The 21,618-nt window shown below is 39.1% G+C and overlaps 1 protein-coding gene and 1 long non-coding RNA gene across 15 annotated transcripts in view; one reads left to right on the top strand and one right to left on the bottom strand.

The window, feature by feature from the left end:
• Nucleotides 1-21,618, bottom strand: part of LOC112639747 — a 106,208-nt gene that overhangs the window by 2,144 nt on the left and 82,446 nt on the right. The gene's annotated exons all lie outside the window — the stretch shown is intronic.
• Nucleotides 4,713-21,618, top strand: part of LOC105252903 — a 179,950-nt gene continuing 163,044 nt past the window's right edge. For 6 of the 14 annotated variants that reach the window (XM_025414646.1, XM_025414657.1, XM_025414652.1 and 3 more), the window contains exons 1-2: nt 4,722-5,424; nt 10,021-15,563. In XM_025414646.1, the coding sequence (XP_025270431.1) occupies nt 10,058-15,563 (5,506 nt within the window). In that variant the 5' untranslated portion in view covers nt 4,722-5,424; nt 10,021-10,057. Of the gene's footprint in view, nt 5,425-10,020; nt 15,564-21,618 lie in introns of all 14 variants that reach the window. The other 8 variants (XM_025414645.1, XM_025414658.1, XM_025414656.1 and 5 more) reach the window with 4 other exon arrangements.

Here is a 21,618-nt window from a genome sequence, read left to right as displayed (position 1 = left end):
TAAAAAAATATATCTCTTTTATTTTTTAAGATAAATGTGAATATATTTTTTTGCGCACGTACACAAATATATAAAATATTGTTACAATCATGATTTCGAAAATAAATATTTCTTAGGAAGGTGCATTCTTTAGAGAGAGAGAGCATCTTTTCCCTATGCTTCCTGAAATTTCTTTCGAGGAAATCTTTACGAAGGCAGATGGTAGCAGATGGTGGACTACTGGATCAGGTCAGATCTCACGGACAAAGAGCATTCGAACCTGCCGATGTGAGAGGCGATTCCACACGGTAACGCATTCCTCGGTCGGGATTGGGCGGCAATAATGTGCACATACCTGCATATAACGACCGGGCACTTTAAGTGTGTAACGGAGTCTTCACAATCGGCGCTTTGTAACAGAGCAAGTTGCTGTCGCGCTTATTTGCTCGCGATTTGTTCACGAGCGTGTTAATTTTCGTCCTTCCGCATTTATTCCGGGATTGATTTAAAAGATTATGACGCCATTGCTGCTCGGGAGTACCTTGGAGGGCCTAAATTGTAGATTTAGATGTAGTATATAAAAGAAATTTTTTATACAAAAGTTTTTTTGCATAAACGCGGAACGCGAGGTATCCTTGAATCTTTAATATAATATTATCGATACGTATTTCTGCACAGTATTTCGCATTTGCCGTAAAATTATATCTGTACGAATATAATGCCTGGCATTCATATATTCGACGCTAAATATAATTCTTTGATTGATGAAATGCGCGATTGTCGCTTGTCAAGACGAATAAAATTCTGATTAGATGATCAGAATTCTTTTCATATGAATCACATGATCTATAAAGCAATTTTATTACGAGTCATCGCGTTTATTAAATTTTTTATATATTTTTCAAACATGTTTTCCGAACAGCTAAAAGACCAATTTTAAATACATAGTGAATATATTATTCATTTATCCAGATATTTCTTGCAATAAAACGTGTTAAAATAAATACGGTAAACGAATAATATATTGCATTTTCATTGCAGTCTGCCGCGTCTAATTTTAATAATTAAATTTGATATAATTATGCTTATTATTTGCTCTGAAAAATTATCAAATGAAAAATGCATTTATGCTACCGATTCGTATTTTGTTCTCTATTGGTATATTTATCATTAAAATAATAATTTACTAATAATCTAGCAACATATATTTTTAATTACATTTATTGCAATTATTAAATTACAATTGTTTAAAACAAAATAAATAATAATTATATTCAGTAATTTTCTGTACAGTTAATTTTACAATTAATTATTATAAACATCTATTCTAGAACAATAGAATATATACGAGTTTGAAAGAACAATACAGTTAATATTGAGTCGCAAGCAGAATATTTTCTCGCAATTCATCGCTTTTAATTGCAATCATTATTATCCGCGTATATGACGTCAACTGCACGAGCAAGAAATAATTATAAACCTCTAAAAAAACTAAATGGGAATACGAATAATGGGATAAAAATAAATCAATTTATACGTGCGTGGTCGATATACATAATATTATTTCTCATAATATGATTCCTTATATAGTGATTACGTAATTCTTATTAAACCTATTTCTGTTACGTAATACATCTTGAAAAATAAACATGGAAAAGGCTGGAAGTAGCATTACTAAAGCATTTGAACAATGATATTTATATATTACTTCAATATCAATTAATTTTATATAACTTTTAATAAGTCCATTTCTGACACAAGAAAGATTTTCAATTGTCAGAGTTTGTAGAAAACATTATGTTCTTGCAAGACATTTAGGAAGTTATTCTCTTCTTACACACTTTATGTTCATAAAGTACAATCTCGTAAATAGAAACTTAAATTCAGCAGTGCCAAAAATTTACATAAACGTATAGATGCGCACTTGGCAACGAAAGAAAGAGAAACAAGATAAATAAAAAGTCGCGTGCAGTTTATTGTATACATGCGCATTGTGTAACTGTGCTTCTCTTTGGAGTAATTATGCGTTTTAAATTCATAAATATTTATGGGGGCCCCGTCTAAAGATCCCGTCTAGACGGGTATCCCGTTCCAAATTACTTCGAGCGGTTGATTTACCCAAAAAAGACGGTCAAAAAATAAATATATCTCAAGCATACAAAAGTGCTGATTTAATAATTTGATCATTAACATTATGACTCAATAGGAACACGCTCAAATTAATTACACAATTATCATAAATATAATCGATGCGATGTGATTATGTTTTATATGTGATTCTTGTAATAATTATATATGTATTATGTAACATTTAGAAATAGAATCTAAATTTATTCTTTATTCATCGAGGGATGTATTAATAATTATTATTATTGTGGAATAATTGATGAAATAATTACATTGTAACTTTCGATTATTAATTGAATAATATATAAAGAATATATTATGAGATAATTGAGGAGAATTAAAACATTGAGCGTTCATTGTTCATAATAATTCGCTCGTTTATTGAATTAATCATTAGATTATTGAATGACCGTTAATAATAGCATATTATATTAATCAGATATATATCCTTCTTGCAAACAAACGCGATTAATATATAATAATCATAATTTTTTATCGCGTGATTTTATCTGTCATCATTTTGCTCTATATTTTCGTATTAAATGCGGTAAATTTGTCATGAAATATTTTTAAATCGTTTCGTTATCAAATCATTTTAATTTATATGAAAATATTTTAAAATCTATTGTAATAATTTATATATTGCTTTTCAAATTTTATACTATTATTTTTATCATTTTGAGAACAAATAACAGAATCCTTTAACGAGTGGAAGTTTCGTATAAAGAGCCATTATACCGTGTAAAGATTAAATTTTTCATTTATTGCTTGTGTATTCTTCCTTATCGACTATCTCTTTCTTTCCTTCACGTTTATCAACAGTAGGAATACTCGATGTTGCTTGCATCTAACTGTCACCGATACAATTGAACACAGGGTATTTCGAATGAAAATTTGAATATTGAATTTTATGCATATTTCATTTACGAAAATTATGAAAACTATTAGCATTTAAAAAAAAATATTACAAAAGAAAAGACACATGTATCTAGGGTGACTTTATATCGAGCTTACACAATACAGAATTTAGAAATATGCATATTTTATGTCTAGATTAAAGTAAATAACAGTAGCGCGCATAAAACGAGGTATTGATATAAATAATATGATGCGTGCGGGTATAAATTGATGGAAATATGTTTGTCATTAATATGACATATAATTCTTAAGTCACTCGGTATTCACTATTGAATTTTTTCATCATGTACATTTTTATAATCGTAATAACACACTAGCGTTTCCTGGTATCGCATACTCGTTTTCTGCACAACGTTTCTTGCACAAGCAGTCGTTTACCTTGCAACTCGAATGCGCTATATTTCGTCTCGTTTTTATCAATAAATCATGATTGCGCGGACAAAAACGAAGGAAAACGGAAGAAGCAAAGTCAAATAAAAATTCCCGAGATGGATTTAAGTACGCGGAGAATCATCGTAAAGAGATTCGATGTGGGAGAAACGAAAATCGGAGAAGGCGAAGGTTGAACAACGGGGGACTCGAGGGAACGTTCTCGATCGATGTACGCTTGATTGAAGCCAGGACAAAAAAGAAATTCATCTCTCGATCCAAGGAGAAGGTCTCGAAAGATCGAAAGGTCGTCTCGTAGGAAACGTTTCGAGACTCTCTTTAGCTCCTAGCCTCGAGTTACGTATCGGATCCGCTATCCCCTGTAGTTTGCGGATCAGAAATGATATCGTGACTATTTTTATTTGTTGCGTAATAAAGGATATATACGAAAAATTCTCGACACAAATCTGCAAAAATATCTAATCACAATTATTACTTTTATAATTTTTATTTATTATTTATATTTTCAGTTGTTCTCGAGGATAAAAAATTCGCTGATAATCGGAAACATATTTCGTGATGCAAACGAATTAATGTACGTTCCGAGGAAACTTGATTTTTCCCTCGATTTCAGGAATATAATTTTCAGAAAATAATCGTGCTCGCGTAGAGAATATACCTCCATAAATCAGAGATAAATCATAGTGTTCTATAGAATCGTGATAATACGAGCTTGCGATATCTAGCGTCGTGGTAATTCTCAGTGCACACGCAAGGTGCTTTAATTAAAATTCCATTTGCTTGTTCAGCTCGATAGAAATTTTTTACTGGTCCAAGTGTTCCTAGATTACGGTAGTTTCGGTCGCTCTTCCGTCTTTGAACGTATAATTCCGGACATGTGTGTGTGTGCACGTAAGATTATTTCAGTATACTTATATAGAAAGATTATTCAATTGTGATACATGATATACTACAAATATTGTGCAAGTTTCAGTTGGAGTAACGAGATTAAATCGATCGCAGACTTGCTTCTCATAAACTTTTATTGATATTATACGTTACACATTATCCACTCGACTAAAAATAATTAAATTCTTAATTATTATTAATTTTTCGTGTTTCTTCTTTTTAGTTGGTGTAAAAAAAGTTTGTCATCTTTTTCTTAATTTGCTCCTCTTGAATATTTTAGGGAGAAGGTTGATTTTGCATATGAAAGATATCTTGGAGCAAATGGTTCCTCGATTGTTGGAAACGATTCGACAATTGGATATTGTTACGGTTGAGAATCACTGCGATCTTCCCCCCAATACGGTGATGTGTCATAGGTAAATACATACGTACCTGTACTCGTTATCAGCGTTAACAGGCAACTCGCTCACAATCGAACCGAGTCTTTGCGAGCTCGCGTGCAAGAGAGAGTCCTCGAACGAAGCGTTTCTCCGGTCTCCGTTTCTCGCGTTTGCCTCGGCCAGTTCTCGTCTCGGCCATTCTCTCTCCTCATTATTCCCCATCTTCGTCTCGCTCTTTCTTACATTCTCAGTCTTCTCCCTCTCCCCGTCGTTTCTCTCTCTTTCTCTCGTACTCTACGTACATTATACGAACAACTCGTCGTCAGTCAGTACAGAGACATCGTTGCCGGCGCCTCGTTTATCTCGCTCCCTCTTCTCCTCCTCTTTCCTTTTGCTGTCTTTCTCTCGTCTTTTCGTTCTCTCCTCTCCCCCCACGACTTTGTTTAATTTTTCTTCTCTCATTAACTGTATTCGTTATCGTATCCTCCAGGTCCAGCGCCTACTCCAGAGTTTCACTCTTCTCCTCCGCTCTTTTTGCCTTTTTTGCGCAAGGAAGAAAAGAATGTCGCGAAAAATCACGCGTCGTTCGTTATCGTGTGACAGTGACAGTGTGTCCGAGGTGTGACAATGATAAGGATATCCTTCCCTCTTCCTACGTTCGAGATAAGGAGTTAATCCGTCACGAAGGGATCGACGAAAACGGAGCAACTTTACTCTTCGTGACTTCTCCCGGGGTATTCGCGTATGTGTATTCGGTAGTAACGGCTTCATAAATGCATGCATGCTCGCTTCTTTTTAAGAATTGCCTCTGCTGCAAAAACTGCAGCCCGTTGGCTCTGTCTCTGTGTCGCGCGAACAGTAGAGTTTGCGCTTCGTCCTTTATTCCCGTTTTCCGTTTCGCATTTCGCTTTACGTCGCGTTACGTCGGCGACTTATATGATTTCCAAATAAATCCCAAAAAGTGCGCGCAAATATCGTTATCTTTGACAAAATTCTTTCGCCGCTTTCACGGTGTATGCATTTCTATGCACACGAGCAGCTACAGCGAACAATAGACGTCGAGTGTGTCGCAAGCGAATAAAGTGTAAGTTTGCATTTTATTCGCTTGTAAATCACATCTGCCTGTGCGAAACGTGTAAATTCTTATCTCGCGTAAAATTCGTGCCAATAAATAAAATTTCAATTGCGTTATCATGCGTCATCATCGACCTTCGTATAGGCGGCCGCGAGAACGATATTCCAATGATATCGACGCCGAGGATTATCGCGCGTACATACTTGTCGAGCAATTATCGCATCGATGCGACAGCATCATTGACGATGACGATTAAATTTAGGAATGATGGACGCAATCGCAGATTAATACCATGCACGCCGATACCGGGCACGATCGTCGAGTAGCATCATTATCGTATTAGCAGCATCGAGCGTCGCTCGTTAATCCGTTAAACGTTTGAGCTGTGACAACTATACATCCATCCTGCTATCGAAACCACGACACACGTGTATCTAATCTTTGTTGTCTATCATTGTTTCTTTCGTCTGAGTCATTGAATATGACTGAAATAAAATTTGCGACATCGTAACGTTTTTACTCGCAGACGCGATTAGCAATTATATAATTATGTGCGGTCAAAACATTGTTATCGAAAAGTAAAGCTTCTTTAAAATAATCAAAGTATTTAATATTAATGGAATCAAATATTTGTACACACATTTTTTAATTTAGAATTAAATCGCTTTAAGATGTGTGAAAATTGTCCAGGAAACGATATATTTTGACATAGTGATGGAATAAAAATTCCGCGTCAATAATTTATGATTTTATGATTTTTTCGAGATTAATTGGACTGAATTATTGATTGAAATTATTGCAAAAATTAATCTCTCCGGCTGCATAATATTTTCAATCACTACTCTCGCGTTCCCTATATTTTACAGAATATCATTTATATTTATAAACTAATACGCGATGTGGAATCATCGCGGAAACTTTAAGGATGTCGGTCTGCCTCTTCAAAGGAACCGACGTGCCTTCGATGGTTATCTTCAAGCAAACGCTCTTTACGTCAGAATGCAAGCGCATTGCACTCAGTCCGTGGACTCTTGGGTATTATCTATATGCGAATCGAGATGTACCGCGCATCATCGAGAAAGAAAAAAAAAGAATATATATATATATAATAATAAAATATATAAAATATATAAAATTCCTACAAAATTTAGCGTGCTGCTAACTTATTAAATGTATAGAGACCAGTTGTTGATATCGAGACGCGGAAGTTTATCGCAAAGGAAAATGGCGCATCGGTTTGATACATATTTTTAATTTACTCAAATTTAATGTTAATTTTTGAAGTTTTTTGTTTCTGCCATCTTCATTTCCTAATTTTTCTACAGAGCAATTTTTAAATATTATAGATGCATCGGAAAATTTTTTCATCAAATCCATTTACGCTTATATAAAGAGGATATCGTTAAATCGTTAATATCAGGATTTATTCTCGACTTTGATTACGTTTTAAACGACGGAAATGGCTCTCGGATGTACGTATTTTGAATTTCGCATTCTGCAAATCACCAACAGTCGGCAAACTCTAAAGGCCACTTTGAAATTGTCGTCTCGCGACGCTATCCAATGACGATAATGAGATAACAAGTATGGCGATAATTACGGGATATTGGCGGGATACGTGTTTGTCAATTACCAGCTTTGTCCTTCCATTTATTTCTATTTGGCGCAGTCATGTATCTCGTCGACTTGCCGTTCAAGTTCTCCGCTGATGATCAAGAGACGTGGATAGAGGATGATGGCGTTTCCGCGTTATTATCGCGTGTTTTTCTCGCATATATTATTTGCTATCGTTATCTGTTAATCTACCGTTTTCAACCTTTTTACCATTGTATAGCTATTATTACATCGGCGGACATAAATTAATCTCCAAAGAGAGGCAATATGTATATTTATGAATTCTCTTTATAAACATTTATTGCTATATATTTTATTAATCGCATAAAAATGCAGTCGTTGAAGTAAAAATATGTAAATTTGAACTAATAAAATATATCGGAAATACTAAATTTATAAAAATATCGATATATAAAGTAAATATTTAATTTAAAAATACGATAAATGTACGCGTGTTATATTAAATTAAATAAAATTGTTTATCTGTATTTTTATTATCGTACAGTATATTACTATCGAATGAGATGTAATGTACCCGGCTCGAGTAAGAACTTGATCATTCGGTAAGCGCAATTGCATCACGATCGTATATACGCGGTGTTTATGTAATCGGGGCGACAGCAAGCAGATATTTCGCGAGATCGCTATACGTAAGTCAATACCGTTGTATTGATTTCACTCGCGAATATTGCATTTCTTTTACATACTGTTACCTATTCGTCGTGTCAACTCGTAGTTTCGAGTAACGAATAATGCGAATTCTCCGGTCTGTCGGTTGCAAACATTTTCCGGGAAACGTCTAACGCGACACGCCGACGGGGTTAACAATGTTAAGTCTCATTTGCGTGCAGTCTCGAACCGGAACGTGCCGATGAACAAGCACGCTCAATCGGAGTGTCACGCGTTGCATCCGAATCAGATGCGTCTGAAGACGTGTGTGCTGTAACGAATGTTAATTAATTAATTTTTTTAATTATCTCTCTCGCAGGTGCCTATGTTTTTTTCTTGTTTTAAAGTTCCATCTTTTATCTCGAGTATGAAGAACGTGAGATACGTGAAAAGAGGCGAATTATGGGAGCGGAACAAGTATCATTTTATTAATTTACGATTACTATATGCCTAATTAATTGGTCGCTGAGTTAAAATGAGGTAACAGGTGCGATACGGCAGACACGTAAAACCGACACGAGAAAATAAACGCTGCCAACTTTTTTGCCGATTTATGCAATATGAACATATTGATATCGAATTAAGAGCAAGTGTCTCCTTATCCCATCTGATAAACGGGAATATAACAAATCTGTGGTAAAAAGTTGTTCATTTGGCATCCTGCCACAGTTTCTGGGTTAATGTGCCATTAGATAAATATTACGCGAATAGAAGATTATATGATACAATCGGTTATTAGTTATTAATCGCAAAATTAGGATGCAGCGCGTATTTTTCTTTCTTATTAATCATTCACAATTTATGCACTTATTCAGCAATTTTGGTTAAATTTTTTTTCACAACTGTACACTATGCATTTTCTTCCCCATCTCTTTTTATACCTTATGTTTTTATTATTATATATTTATTATTTATTATATATTATTATATATTTATTATATTTTTATTATATATTTGTATTATTAAAATTTTTTTACAATTAAATATTTTTAATATGTTTGCATATAATAAAAGTAATTTACTTTTCTAGCTTCTCAGCGAGCGAAATAGACAGTTTCGTATCCTTTTTCTACTCATTTATACACCTTTTTTAATATATAATTTTACTTTTGTTTTCTGCTTTTATCCCTTCACTTTTGACATTACTTTTCATATACAAAATTCATCTCTTTTTAAAGTTTTTATTTCTTATTTTAACGTTAATGGATTATATTTAGAAAATAAGAAAGTATTCCGTCTTGATGTGTATATTCTTCAATTAATAATATCTTCAGGGTTTGTTTTGCGATGCAAATAAACATACCTATTTCTCTCCTTTCCACTTTCGACGTGTATATCCTTAACGCTTACGTCACTTGGAGGGGAAATACGGGCGGAAACGAGTTTAACGGTATCACGGGAAAAAGGGATTTGAAGCCGTGCGGCGGTTCTCGTTTTAGACGCTTTGTAAGTTCCTTGAACGAATTCGTTACGGTCGTTGCACTTTGCGACGCGGGGCGATTCCTTGAGAGGGAGCGAGAGAGAGAGAGAGAGAGAGAAAGAGAGGAAAAGGGAGGGACATTGATTGTACGCGAATGACGGCCACGAACCGAAGACGATTTTCTGCTTCGATATTTAGAATATGCATACACGTGTTTAGACTATTCCAGAGCTTGTTGGCGCACTCTCGCACGACTCGGGCAACATTAACTCCGCTCGTGTTGGCACGTGCTCGCAAGCATGTGCGGTTGGTGCGCACATGGCCGCGTACGTATATCACGTACTTGACCGGGTTAAATACCAACGCGGTGAACTTATGAGACAATTTCAAGCGACTATATAAAGATCCGAAATTGCGATACAAGGAGACGATTCTTCGTACAAGATATTGTTTGAAAATAAAGCTTCTTTAACTATTTAAAAAAAAAATTAATTTACTATTTCAAAAATTTAATTTTTTTTCTCGGATGTGTCGAGAAGATCACGGTAAAATTTTTTCAGGCGACCTTAAAGGGAGAACGGTGCGCAGCGTACCAGAATGGAGTCAATGGGGAAAGTCTTCGATATCTCGGAAACAGATGCGCAACATAATCAGAATCCGCTTAAAGAAGACGGAAAGGAAGCGAATGCGGGAACCGTGCAAGTTTTCTCGCTCGATAAAATTACCGTTGAAAAGATTGTCCTCGAGTCTTCGAACGGATCGCGAGAAGTACTGCTGACGAAGAACGAGTCTTCGAGGAAATTCTCCAAGAGTTTTGAGACAAAGTCGAATGTTGTCAAACGAGCGAAAGACGACCGACAGAAATCGACAAGTAACGGCATATTTTCCGCTCCGGAAAATGCGTTCACGTATTCAAAACCAAAAGACACTAATCTTAAGACCATTATTCTTGATAGGCAATCAAAGCTTCCCATCTCGAGGAGTCGAAAGAGCGACGACGTTAGTTTTCCAAACGAAGGAAGAAGGATCAAACCGATTAAACTTACCAAGAATCCAGCCATCGGTAGCATTGTGATCGACGATCTAAATTCGACGAATGCAATCGCCAAGAGAAATAAAGTGCCACCAAAAGTCCCGGAGAAACCTGTGATCAAGAAAGAAAATACTTCATCTTTGACAGTCTCTTCTTCTACGAAAGAATTGTCAAAAGATTTATCGCCAAATCGGGAGAAAGTTGTTGACGAAACATTATTTGCGAATACGCAAGAGCAATCGACTGAACGTAAACTTTTCGAAACGGAAGATGTTAAAAATGATGCTGATGTAAATTGCGTTGAATTTGAGAAACATAATGAAATATCTAAAATTGCAAATGTGCAGTGCAATGAACTGAACGAGATCGAAAAACGAAACGACGCAACAGGCGTCGAAAATCGGAGAGAAAGCGCGAAAATTGACAGAGACGCGCAGAGCTGTCTGGAGAAAAGTCAAGCGACTATCGAAGATCTTCAAAAGAATCTGAGCACCAGGATTCAGCCTAGTACTGCGCAAAGTTATAAAGAGAAGCTGCTGGGTTTTCAGGCCAATTATACTCCGAGGTCGTCGGTTACCACAGAGTCGAGTGGCAGCGAGAGATTAAGTTCCGGATTCGACAAGGATTTTCTCGAGAAGCATAATCTGGATAAACGATTGAAAATCGAGGAGAGGAGACTGTTGGAAACCGATCTCGATTACACGTCCGACCACGACCGAACCAGCGAAACTGAAGATCAACCATCGCGTAAAATCGGGCGAAGATACAGCAAGAAAGTAACGGAGATAGAGAAAAGGTGGTCCGGAGAATTTTTAGAGAATCGTTTGCAACGTAACTCCTCGGAATCCTCGAAATCATCTTACATTGAAGAGTTTGGTAGCGTGTCCTCGCGCGAGAGCATCGTCGAGGATCACGACGGTCGGTTGCTTTTCGGCCAAAAACATCCAGCAAAGTTCGCGAAAAGGCAAACGTCGATCGATGAGTCGAAGATACGAACTTCGGAGGAAATTCTTGAGAACAGTACCGTGAGCACTGTCGATTCCGATTCGTGCTTGGAGGATAGAATCAAGGCTGTCGATGAGGACATTGCTCATGTGAATGAAGTGCAGACAGATGACGATATCGATGGACTTGACCAAGCATATGATAACGAGAAAATAAAAGACTGCATTCAATGGAATGAAGAAGCGAATACCATTCTCACAACAGCGACGGTCTCTGAAGAGAAGAATCAAAATTTACGAGAAGAGAAAAGCATTAGTGACACAACGGGCATCGATAATTGTAACGATACAAATTCGAATCAAGTGGGGAATAATTATAAAAAGAATATAGTAAGAAACGAAGAACGAGTGTCAGACATATTTCTTGTAGATGAGAACAAACATTCCACTGAACGAAAGAACGATGAGACTTATTTAAGTTCCTTTACGATAATTAATTCAAGAGAACCTACCGATTCGACCTTCGTGCTCCGAAATCATCGCAATAAAGACGGTTACGCTAGTCTTATAAAAGAATTCGCCATGGAGGCGGGATCATCCAAGATGAAGAAAGAGGAGAAACAGAAAAGGAAGCTCGGTTTTCGACGTCTTTTACCAGCCATCTTTTCGCCAAAGGATTCTCGAAAAGATTACAAGAAAAAGGAGCAGAAGGAACGAAGACGATACGACGAACGGCATTTTGCTCGTTATCAGCAAAATGGAAATTACACGAGATCGCCGGACACGATGAATCTAAACGAAGATATCAAGAGAAACGTCAAACTGGATAACAGCCTGAACGGCTCCATCATCGATGAGAGGTTGGACGAGATCAAACGCGAGTTGTTTCCCGAGCAAGGACCAATTACTAGCACGCCGGATCACTTTTTGCAAACGGATGATACGCGACTTCTTTGTGATAGAACCAAAAGTCAGAGATCGTATACTACCGATTCCAGTCTCAGCTCGATCGCGCCGGACGAGAGATGGACAGAGCGTGGCGGACAATATGTTATCTCGCCCGACATCAGAAAGTACGAGCAGAGGCAGAAACGCGAGGAGCACGACAGCCGACGATGTAATTATTTGGAACGCAAGCACAGTTTACAAGAGTCGAATCATGGCAATCGTAATTATTTCTTCCAGAGAAATCACGGACCCTCCGGTCGAATTTCGGCGCCGCCGGGTGAACGATATTTAGTTCGACCTCGAGCCATTCATCTCGTCGACAGACCGCTCCCTGAGATCCCGCAGTCGCGATTAGAGTTGTCAAACTATGAAAATTATCAGGACGACATTAACCAACTATGCGACGATTTCAGTGGCATGGATGTTGTCGATAACAAAAATTACCAGAATCAATCCGGACTTTATCAGAATGATGGCAATCTCGAGACGGGCTTAATCAACACCCCGCAATCAGTTCCCGCGCAAGTCAAGATTACTCGGCAACCAATCGTAAATCAGATTCAGAGAGCGCCCTTAATCGGAAGAACTACAAAGTATCCATCGTCTGGGTCCAGCCAAAAGTCCGGCGATTATGCCGATTCGAGTTGCACACCTAATTCGAGTCAAAAGAGCGAGTTTTCTCCTTCCAGCTCGAAAAGCGGCGAGTATTATCTGAACTCGCCTCGCAGTAGTACCCGAACTTCTCCTACCGAACGATCGATCTTCGAAGATGGGCGAGAAAAAATCTATGAGAACGAAGCTCAAGCAGCGACTTGTCAATCGTCGATTAATTACGTTGAGGAACACGTTTACGACGAAACTCCATCGTCACCATGTCGTGAGAAACATTTTTCAAGCGCGAAACCATCGGATCATACGGCAGACAATTCGCCGGAGAAGAAGGATAATCTAATCTGCGAACCAAAGTGTTTATCGCATCGACAATCTCCTTTAAAAAATACCTCTTTCCAATATTCTTGCGAAGATAACGAAAATGTGCAAACGGAATCAAAACGAGAGATTGAAAAATCACGCGAAGATTGCTTAAAAAACCACGAAATAGAATTTGATGTAAATCCGAAGAACGATTCACCGGCGGCCAGCCAAGCTGAGAAAACATCCATTCGAAACGTATCGCCGTCGAAACACGGAATGACAACAACGATGTCCCCGTCAGTGGGATCCCGAGCCAGAAGATCACAACCAAATGATCAAATCTTGATAGCCTCGCCCAAGAGAGAAACCATCTGTCAGTCTCGAGTTTCTCGACCATCTAACGAGATGAGACTCCGCGGCGCGGAATCGCCCATTCCCATGGCAGATTCGCGCGAGGGCATTTCTGGCATCGTTCCAATTGAAGTGCGACATCAATACGGTAGCCAGAATTCTTCCGCTACGGGAATGAAAAGATCTACCGAGCAAAAGACTATACCGTCTTCCGGCTTCGCGAAAGGCATCTCGCGTCCCGAGCCAATTTATGGACACCGTAGACAACAGACTTTTCATAGGAGCGACGTTACGACCTTGGAGACGAAAGAAGATGGACGCGAGAACGATCAATTGCCATCTAGTTCGTACAGCTCGACCGAATCATGCCGCGACGTTGAGAGAGCGACGCGAGTTGAAAATCAGAGTTCTCCACCGCAACGTTTACAGTCGTCGGAAGCTAAGCAAGTATCCGATGAATCTGGAAGAAGAGCGGATCGATCTCCCGTACGTGAATCGACGGGAGACTTTTGTCAGCAAGGACAACACGACGCCAGTCAACAACGTACTTTATTCGCGACGAATCAACAATCGTCGCCGACGGCGAACCAAGATAAAATATACACGAGTGCAAATTCGCTTCAGCATGAATCGATCTACGAGCAACGTCCACGACAGTATCAGGCACGACAAGAGCCTTTACACGCTCAACGAATCGCCGATCCAACGTACGGTCAACAGAGTCCTTCGACATATATGCTATTGTCGCCCTCGAAACGGGAGACTAGGCAGCACCTGGAAGCATTTTATTGGCAGCAAAAGGCGTTGGAAGCGCATCGGAAGTCGGCCGTTTCGTCGGCAAATTCCGGTCCAAGACAGATCGCGCCGAAAATTGATTTGCCGGAAATGAGAGAAGCGATGTATTGGCAACAGCTGAAGAAATTGGACGAGGAGCAGCAGCGACGAATCTACGAACGAAACGCGATGGAAGACAGACTCTACGAAACCTACAAGACGAGAACGAAAAGTCCCGTGGCGACTTTGTTGTTGCCTAATGCGAATCCGACATTTCATTCTAAGGGTGTGACGGTACCGGGTCTCGTCGTTCACGGGGACCGACCGTACTGGAGCAACGCGCAGCAACGTCTCAAGACGAGCCCGACCGGAAAGTTACCGTTGATGCAGACTCAGAAGGGCCAGAATCAGCCGGTGCTGATTGTTCGACCGCAGCAAGCGCTACGGGATCGTCAGGAGATGTCGATGAAAGCGATGAATCCGCGGGATCCCGCGGGATACGATGCGCAACGATCCAAGAGCGCTTCCCCGCACTTTCACAGAGGCGATATCGAGCGTGCCAGTTTCAACGTGACATGCAGAAGACCGGCCGCGAACGAAACAACCGGCGTCTCGGGGTCCCCGAGGAAACCGGAAGCTAGCGAGATTCACGAGGAAGACAGCAACGACGGCAACGAAGACAAACCTCGTCCGCCACATCCGATATTTAAGAGGGGAAGCCTCATAGGAGGAGACTCGGTCGAATACGGTAGTGCGGGACCCAAGAGAGTCAGCTTCTCCAATCAACCGAAGATCGGACCGGAATTAGCGACGGGCAGCTGGCCAACCAAGCATGGCACGGCACCCGAACCGCCTACCAGGCGACACAAGAGCGAAAACAGCGCCTCGGATACGGATTCGGGATATTTGCATCAAGATCGACGCGACGCGAATCAGGATGTCGCTTTGTACGGTACTCGGGCAGCGGATCCAACTTGTCGCCCGCAACGAGACGTCGGCTACGACGCTAACAGGCCTCTGCCTCCTCCGCCCAAGGATCCTTTCGTAATCTCTCGCCGTGAAAACAGCGTTAAGCATTACGTCTGCAACGAGATCCGATGGAACAGCGAGGAACGCAGCTGTCAACGACCACGGCAGGGTGAGTCTCAATTTTTATATACATATATATATTTACATTCGTATAAGATATATTAATTTTTCTATTAATAAAACACGCCAAGTTATTACAAATAATATTTTAGATGAAAAGTATTGTTTGTAAATTTTACTCTAATGGCATCTACGAGGGTGGGGTGACAAGTTTCCGGCCTGATGAAGAAAAAGGCAGTTTTTTGGATTTTTTAAAATTTTATTTTTCAACGTAATCTCCACAAAGACTAATACATTTTTCATAACGGTGTTCTAATTCAAAATATAATATCGCTATCTGGAAATGGGTATTTTGAGGAGCTCGACGAATCGTACTATAAAGTTGATATCACTGCATTAGAACACCGTTATGAAAAATGTATTAATCTTTGTGGAGATTGTGTTGAAAAATAAAATTTAAAAAAATCCAAAAAGCTATTTTTTTCTTTATCAGGCCGGAAACTTATCACCCCACCCTCGTATCTTGTAGGAAATGATAATAATTTTCAAATTTTAAAAATACTTATATGAAAGCCTGAGAAAAATAATTATTCCAACTTGAGAAACAATAATAATTAGTTACATCTCGTAAATAATAATTAGTTATATCTCGTAAACAATAATAATTAGTTATATCTCGTAAATTCTGAATTCGAATTCCGTCAAAATGAGACAGAGATCGTTCATATTCATCATCATATTGAATCAACGGGAAGTCGCGAGAATAGACCGGACGCTTTTTCGGCGAGTAATCCCGGAATGAGAGTGCGCTTTGCAGATCGTAATTCGGTCTAGACAAGATGCAAACCGCACGGCATGACGGCGTATGACCGTGCATTCGAATGAGCCTCTTAAGGGGGTAGAAATGGATCGCGGTATCGGGTTGAAGCACGTTCAAAACCGTGGAGGTGTGAGAGAGAAACGAACGCACAAGCGTCACATCGCGTTCGTTCTCACATAAGCTTGGATCTCTTGAAATGTACAGAGAATGGAACGCTCTAATACGCGCAAAGATCTTACGCGGATTTCCGTTTTTCATGGGCTACTGCGGAATCTCTTTCGCGACATAAATATCCGCGCAGACGCGTGAATTTTGCTCGTGTGTTTACGCCCTTGCGTTTTATCCACCCTTCCCTTCTCTCGTCATTTTATTCGCTTATTTAGTCGACCTCTCGCTAAATCGTTTAAAGACGCGCGATAAACCAAAGATAATATCATCGCCTAACTAAATTTTTCAGATTAACCATCTTCGCCGACGCAATCTTTGTCGACACAGTTCTCGCGATTATATAAAGCGTATTTCATCTTTAATATTTCCTTTTAAATTATTCGGTTAACGAGTCTTATTCCTCAAAGACTTAAATTCAACGTGTCTTGTTTTTTTTCCTCTCTTTTTTTAAAATTTTATTTTTATCTATTTATATTAATTATATTGATTATGAAATTATATAATATAATTATATAATTATATAATTGATATAAATAAATAGATATCGAAATATAAAGGCAAAAAAGAATAATATTATTTTAGACTAGGTAGAGAATGACGTCTCTGGATAGTCTTTGTACAAGGCGAACAGAACAGTCACAATTAAAAGTTCTCTTCTTGTAGACTAGAATAAATAGGGTCACTGACATTGCACTTGTGTAAAATGTTCGACCGATGCGTAAAACGTCGCTTCACCGACTTTAATGCACTCTTACACCCACGCTCTTCCGGTCGTGAAATGCTTTGAATCGCCTACACGGAAGAAAATTTTGCGTAAACCTGTTGTCGATATAATAATTTTGCATTGTACATTATATATATAGATTTGTGATAATGATTTATTTATTTAATTACGTCTGTGTTTATATAATCAGTTTTTAATGAAATGTATCATCATATTACGCGTTTTTTGCATGTTTTCTTTATTTCTTAATTAAATCGACGGATAAATTTTAAAATGGCTACTATTTTGAGAAAAATAATATTATAAAAATTTGATTCTATATAAATAAATATCAAGAAAAAGAAAACTAGATGTAGAAAGCAAAACGTAGTAATATACGAGTTACATGGCCATTTATTTGCTCAAGCTACAACCTCAAGTACCTTCACGGTCGTTTATGTAAAATCCACGAGCCATACTGCGCTATATTAAAATTTTATAGCTTTGACAATACACCTACGGAAAATGCGCAACTCTAGATATACATTGCGGAAAATCTTGCCGCCTGACAAAGACGTTGTCTTTGATTCTCGAGAGACTTTTACAGAACGACTGCATCGCTTTCACGACTTGCTATCCAAGCTCCACTGTTGAAAATACATAGCATCATAATGACATGATTTAATATACAATAATAATGTTTAAAAATTTCGTTTGTGTTTGAGAATTTATATTTTTTAAAAACAACACAAATTATTCTTTTACAAATTAATATGTTTAATTACATGTATGTCAAAAATTTATTTCCGTTAAATATCATTGGAAGAAGGTGTGAAAAGAATGATAATCATTATTTTATATTCTCGATTTCTTTCATTCTTTTTTTAATTGAAAATATTCAAAATTTTTTACTTCCCCCAGACGTCGCAAGTGTCGGTTTCGTTGGCTTCCTTTCTGAATCTTGCGACGAAACATCGGAGATGAAAGATGATGGACGAGGACGTTACCTTTCCTTTAATGCCACTTGAATGCGCCGAATTGGCGCACAAGCGATTTCCGGGGACAAAAGAATTCTTGATAGGGAAGAGTAGAATAGTTTGCCGAATTTCCACGCGCGCGTTGCATGGCGCAATATCTATGCAGATTAACCGACCCGCAGATGCAGATTTGAATGTTCGGTGTTTGGAATTGAGAGTCGTGCCAAAACGCATTCCGGCCTCGTAAAGGAGAAAACAATGACCTGACATTATCTGGTACATCAATTTTATTTCTATTAATTATTTTATTATGTCGACAAGTAGATTTAAATAAATCGACAATCGACTGCACACAATATTTCTACTAATTTTCAAATTAACATTTTATATTTTATTGATGTATATATTAAGTGTTTTGAAAAAGCTACTAATATATATACCAAACTAACATATTACGTTTACCGAAAGAAAGATTAATGAATATAATTGATATAAACCGTTTAAATCTTGTCGTAAATAATTAAAATACTTTTCGAAAACGATACAGCTGTCAATTTCTTTAAGTATCTTTATTCTAAAAAAGATACTAATTATAAAGAAATATTTATACTGTGCGTTAATTAAATTTCTTCTCTTCTTGCGAAAAGAAGCATGTCTATTATATTTATTTCAGCAATAAGGAAAAAAGTACGTTCAATATCCAAATTATAAGAAAGTAATACGATAACACAATTTTTCTTTCGGAAATGTAATAAATAATTATGTCTCAAACTTTCTCCATCCCCTCGATTTGCATTAAAATAATGTTTTTCGTAAAACTCGCCCGTCGACGAAGCGCGCGTTCTCCTTGTTTAATTAATCCTTATTCCATTTTCCCGCGCGTCGCTTCATCCCTTCGCGAGATCGCGCTGCACCGGTAGGGTGCCGCATCCGGCGAGGAATTACGCCCTTCCGCACCTTCGCGTCGCGTGGCGCCGGCTGGGTACATACGTATATCCGGGGGTTGCCGGAGGTCGTCGAGAGAGAACGGTCGAATGTTTTCTATCCGGTCAGTACCGTTCGGGAAACGGAGAGGATGCGGGGGTGCCTAGGTGGGCGTTCGGGGTTCGGGATCGATCCCCGACTCCATTCCCGTGACGTCACTCGAGGAGAGGATAGAAGGAGAAGGGTGGCGAGGGAGACGGCGTAGCCGGGACTCTCCGGGCGTCCCGGCGGTGCGCTCCTCTCTCCTTTTGATGGTGCTGCCGCTGGTGCCGCCGGTGCCGTCGGTGCACCACGCGTGAAACGACGTGTAGCCGGTAGCTGGTAGTTGTGGTGGTGGCGCGGTTCGTATTCCACCGTCTCTCCCACACTCGCCCCTCGTCGCACGCGGGGGCGTCTTTTTCGAAAAGTATCGATCGATCGCGACCTTCGTCGCCGTGAGTCGTCGCGGGCAAGAAGTACGCGTACGATCGTCTCGTAAGACGAGCCGCGTAAGACGTCTCGGCTGCTTGTATAGCTAAGGGAGAGAGCCGCCGGGTTCGCGAATACGTTTCTCGCCGGTGGGGTAGCTAGTGGTGGTGCTGGTGTGCTGCTCCGCCGCTGCGTCTGTCGTCTCATCGTGAAACGACGTGTAGATAGTGGTGGTCGCAGTCGACGTGGTGGTGCGTTTCGTCTTTCAAGTTCGTCCCCCGTCGCGGACCATCGACCGCGATCTTCGCGAACGCGAGGGACCGTCTCCACGGACCGTTGCTCGTCGACGCGCCTGATCGTGACCGGTAAAATTGCCGACCATCTTGATTGCGCGCAACGATTCCGTTGGCACAGTGCGAAACAACGCGTGCAGCTCGGTTGGCCTACTCTTTCCCCGCCTCTCGATTGTTGTCGTTCGTTTCTCTTTCACGCGAGAACCGCCGATAGTCGTCGCATCATCGAGAATCATCGAGATGCGAACGAGAGGCGCGCGACGTTGATTGTTTCTTTGACAATCGCATTTGCGCATTGATGAAGAGATTCGAAAATGCTCCGGGAGAAAATGGAGAACGGAACATGTCGCCGGTAGTCGACGATACAAGCAGCGTCGATATGGTGAACTTGCGAGTGCCTTGACCTCGGTGCAATCGTTGCCGCATGTAGAGTAGCGTGGCTAGTTTAGTGGCTACCTTCCAAAGTCGTATTCTTCTTGTTTCACGGCATTTCTAGGAAAAATTCTGCCTCTCATACGAATGATATTTTTACGGTTACGATATAAATATCAACCAAACATATAGATGTTGAACGATGACGTTTTCTCTTGTACTTTACATGCATTGATTTGCGATTAATCTCACATCTTTTCTCTTTTGATCAATGAAGAGTAGGAAAATAATACCTTTGATGTATATAATAAATATATGCCGATAACAAATTATTATTATATTATATATCAAGGCATTATCGTAATTAATTAATCAACGTCGTCATAGTTGATCATATATTCCAGCTTTCGTAGAGGCGTAAAAGTAAAAAAGTGAGAAAAAGTGAGAAGTGTAATTCACTTCCCAAGTAGTTTTATTCGTTGACAATATAAGATATATACTTAACAATCGTAATAATAAAGGAAGGAAAGAAAACAGGAAGAATATAGACGTGGTTCATAAGTAAGAAAAAAGACTTGGTTCTTATTTTCACGACGTATATATTATACAATCTGCTTCTGGGTTTCTCGCTTGTTATTTTGATGGATGGCAAAAAGTATAAAAATTTATTGCTCCAATGGAATATAATTAAACATGATTATTATTTAATTGAAAAATAAACAAGTTTCAGAGCTTTTTCTAGTTGCTAGATGTTTAAAAGCTAACCAATGATTTTTGCAATCTCACGCGGCTTTAATCATCCTGATATTATCTTTGTCTTCTTTTAGACAACATCTTTAAAGTTGAATGATACGATCGCTTCCAATGTTTATGAAGCGTAACTTGAGGTTACCGACACCATTATTTCGTTAGTTGGAATTTTTCCAAAAAGCCGGATATCAGCGCGCCTTGAAAAGCAGATAGTCGAATACAAGGTCCAATTATGGAGGTGTTTGGCAGGCGATCCATAAATCAGGATCAACGAATTCGGAGGATAAAGTGGCCCGATGAGGGATGAACGGTTAAAAGAGGGCAATGACAATCAAACGATCCGCATCGTTTCTCGAATCTCTTCTCCATTTGACATTTAACGTCGAAGGTACCGAAAAGCGATAAATATCGAGATGAACGGTTCACTTGGCCGCGCTTCGATCCGCAAATCCAATTAACCGGCGTTTTGCCAAAAAAGCAAAAGATCCAATTAGCCTCATTAATTAACTGGTACGTCGCGCTGAGTTTCTCGTTCGCTTTTGGTATCGTCAGGTTACGTCACGTTGATACGAAGGCGAATCGTCCCCTTATGTGGACAGCATCGATAACGATCGTTTCTCTTCCTAAAG

This window comes from Camponotus floridanus, unplaced genomic scaffold, assembly GCF_003227725.1.
Source record: "Camponotus floridanus strain SB8 unplaced genomic scaffold, Cflo_v7.5 scaffold86, whole genome shotgun sequence".
Lineage (NCBI taxonomy): Eukaryota > Metazoa > Arthropoda > Insecta > Hymenoptera > Formicidae > Camponotus > Camponotus floridanus.
This window is presented reverse-complemented; position numbering and strand designations above follow the sequence as displayed.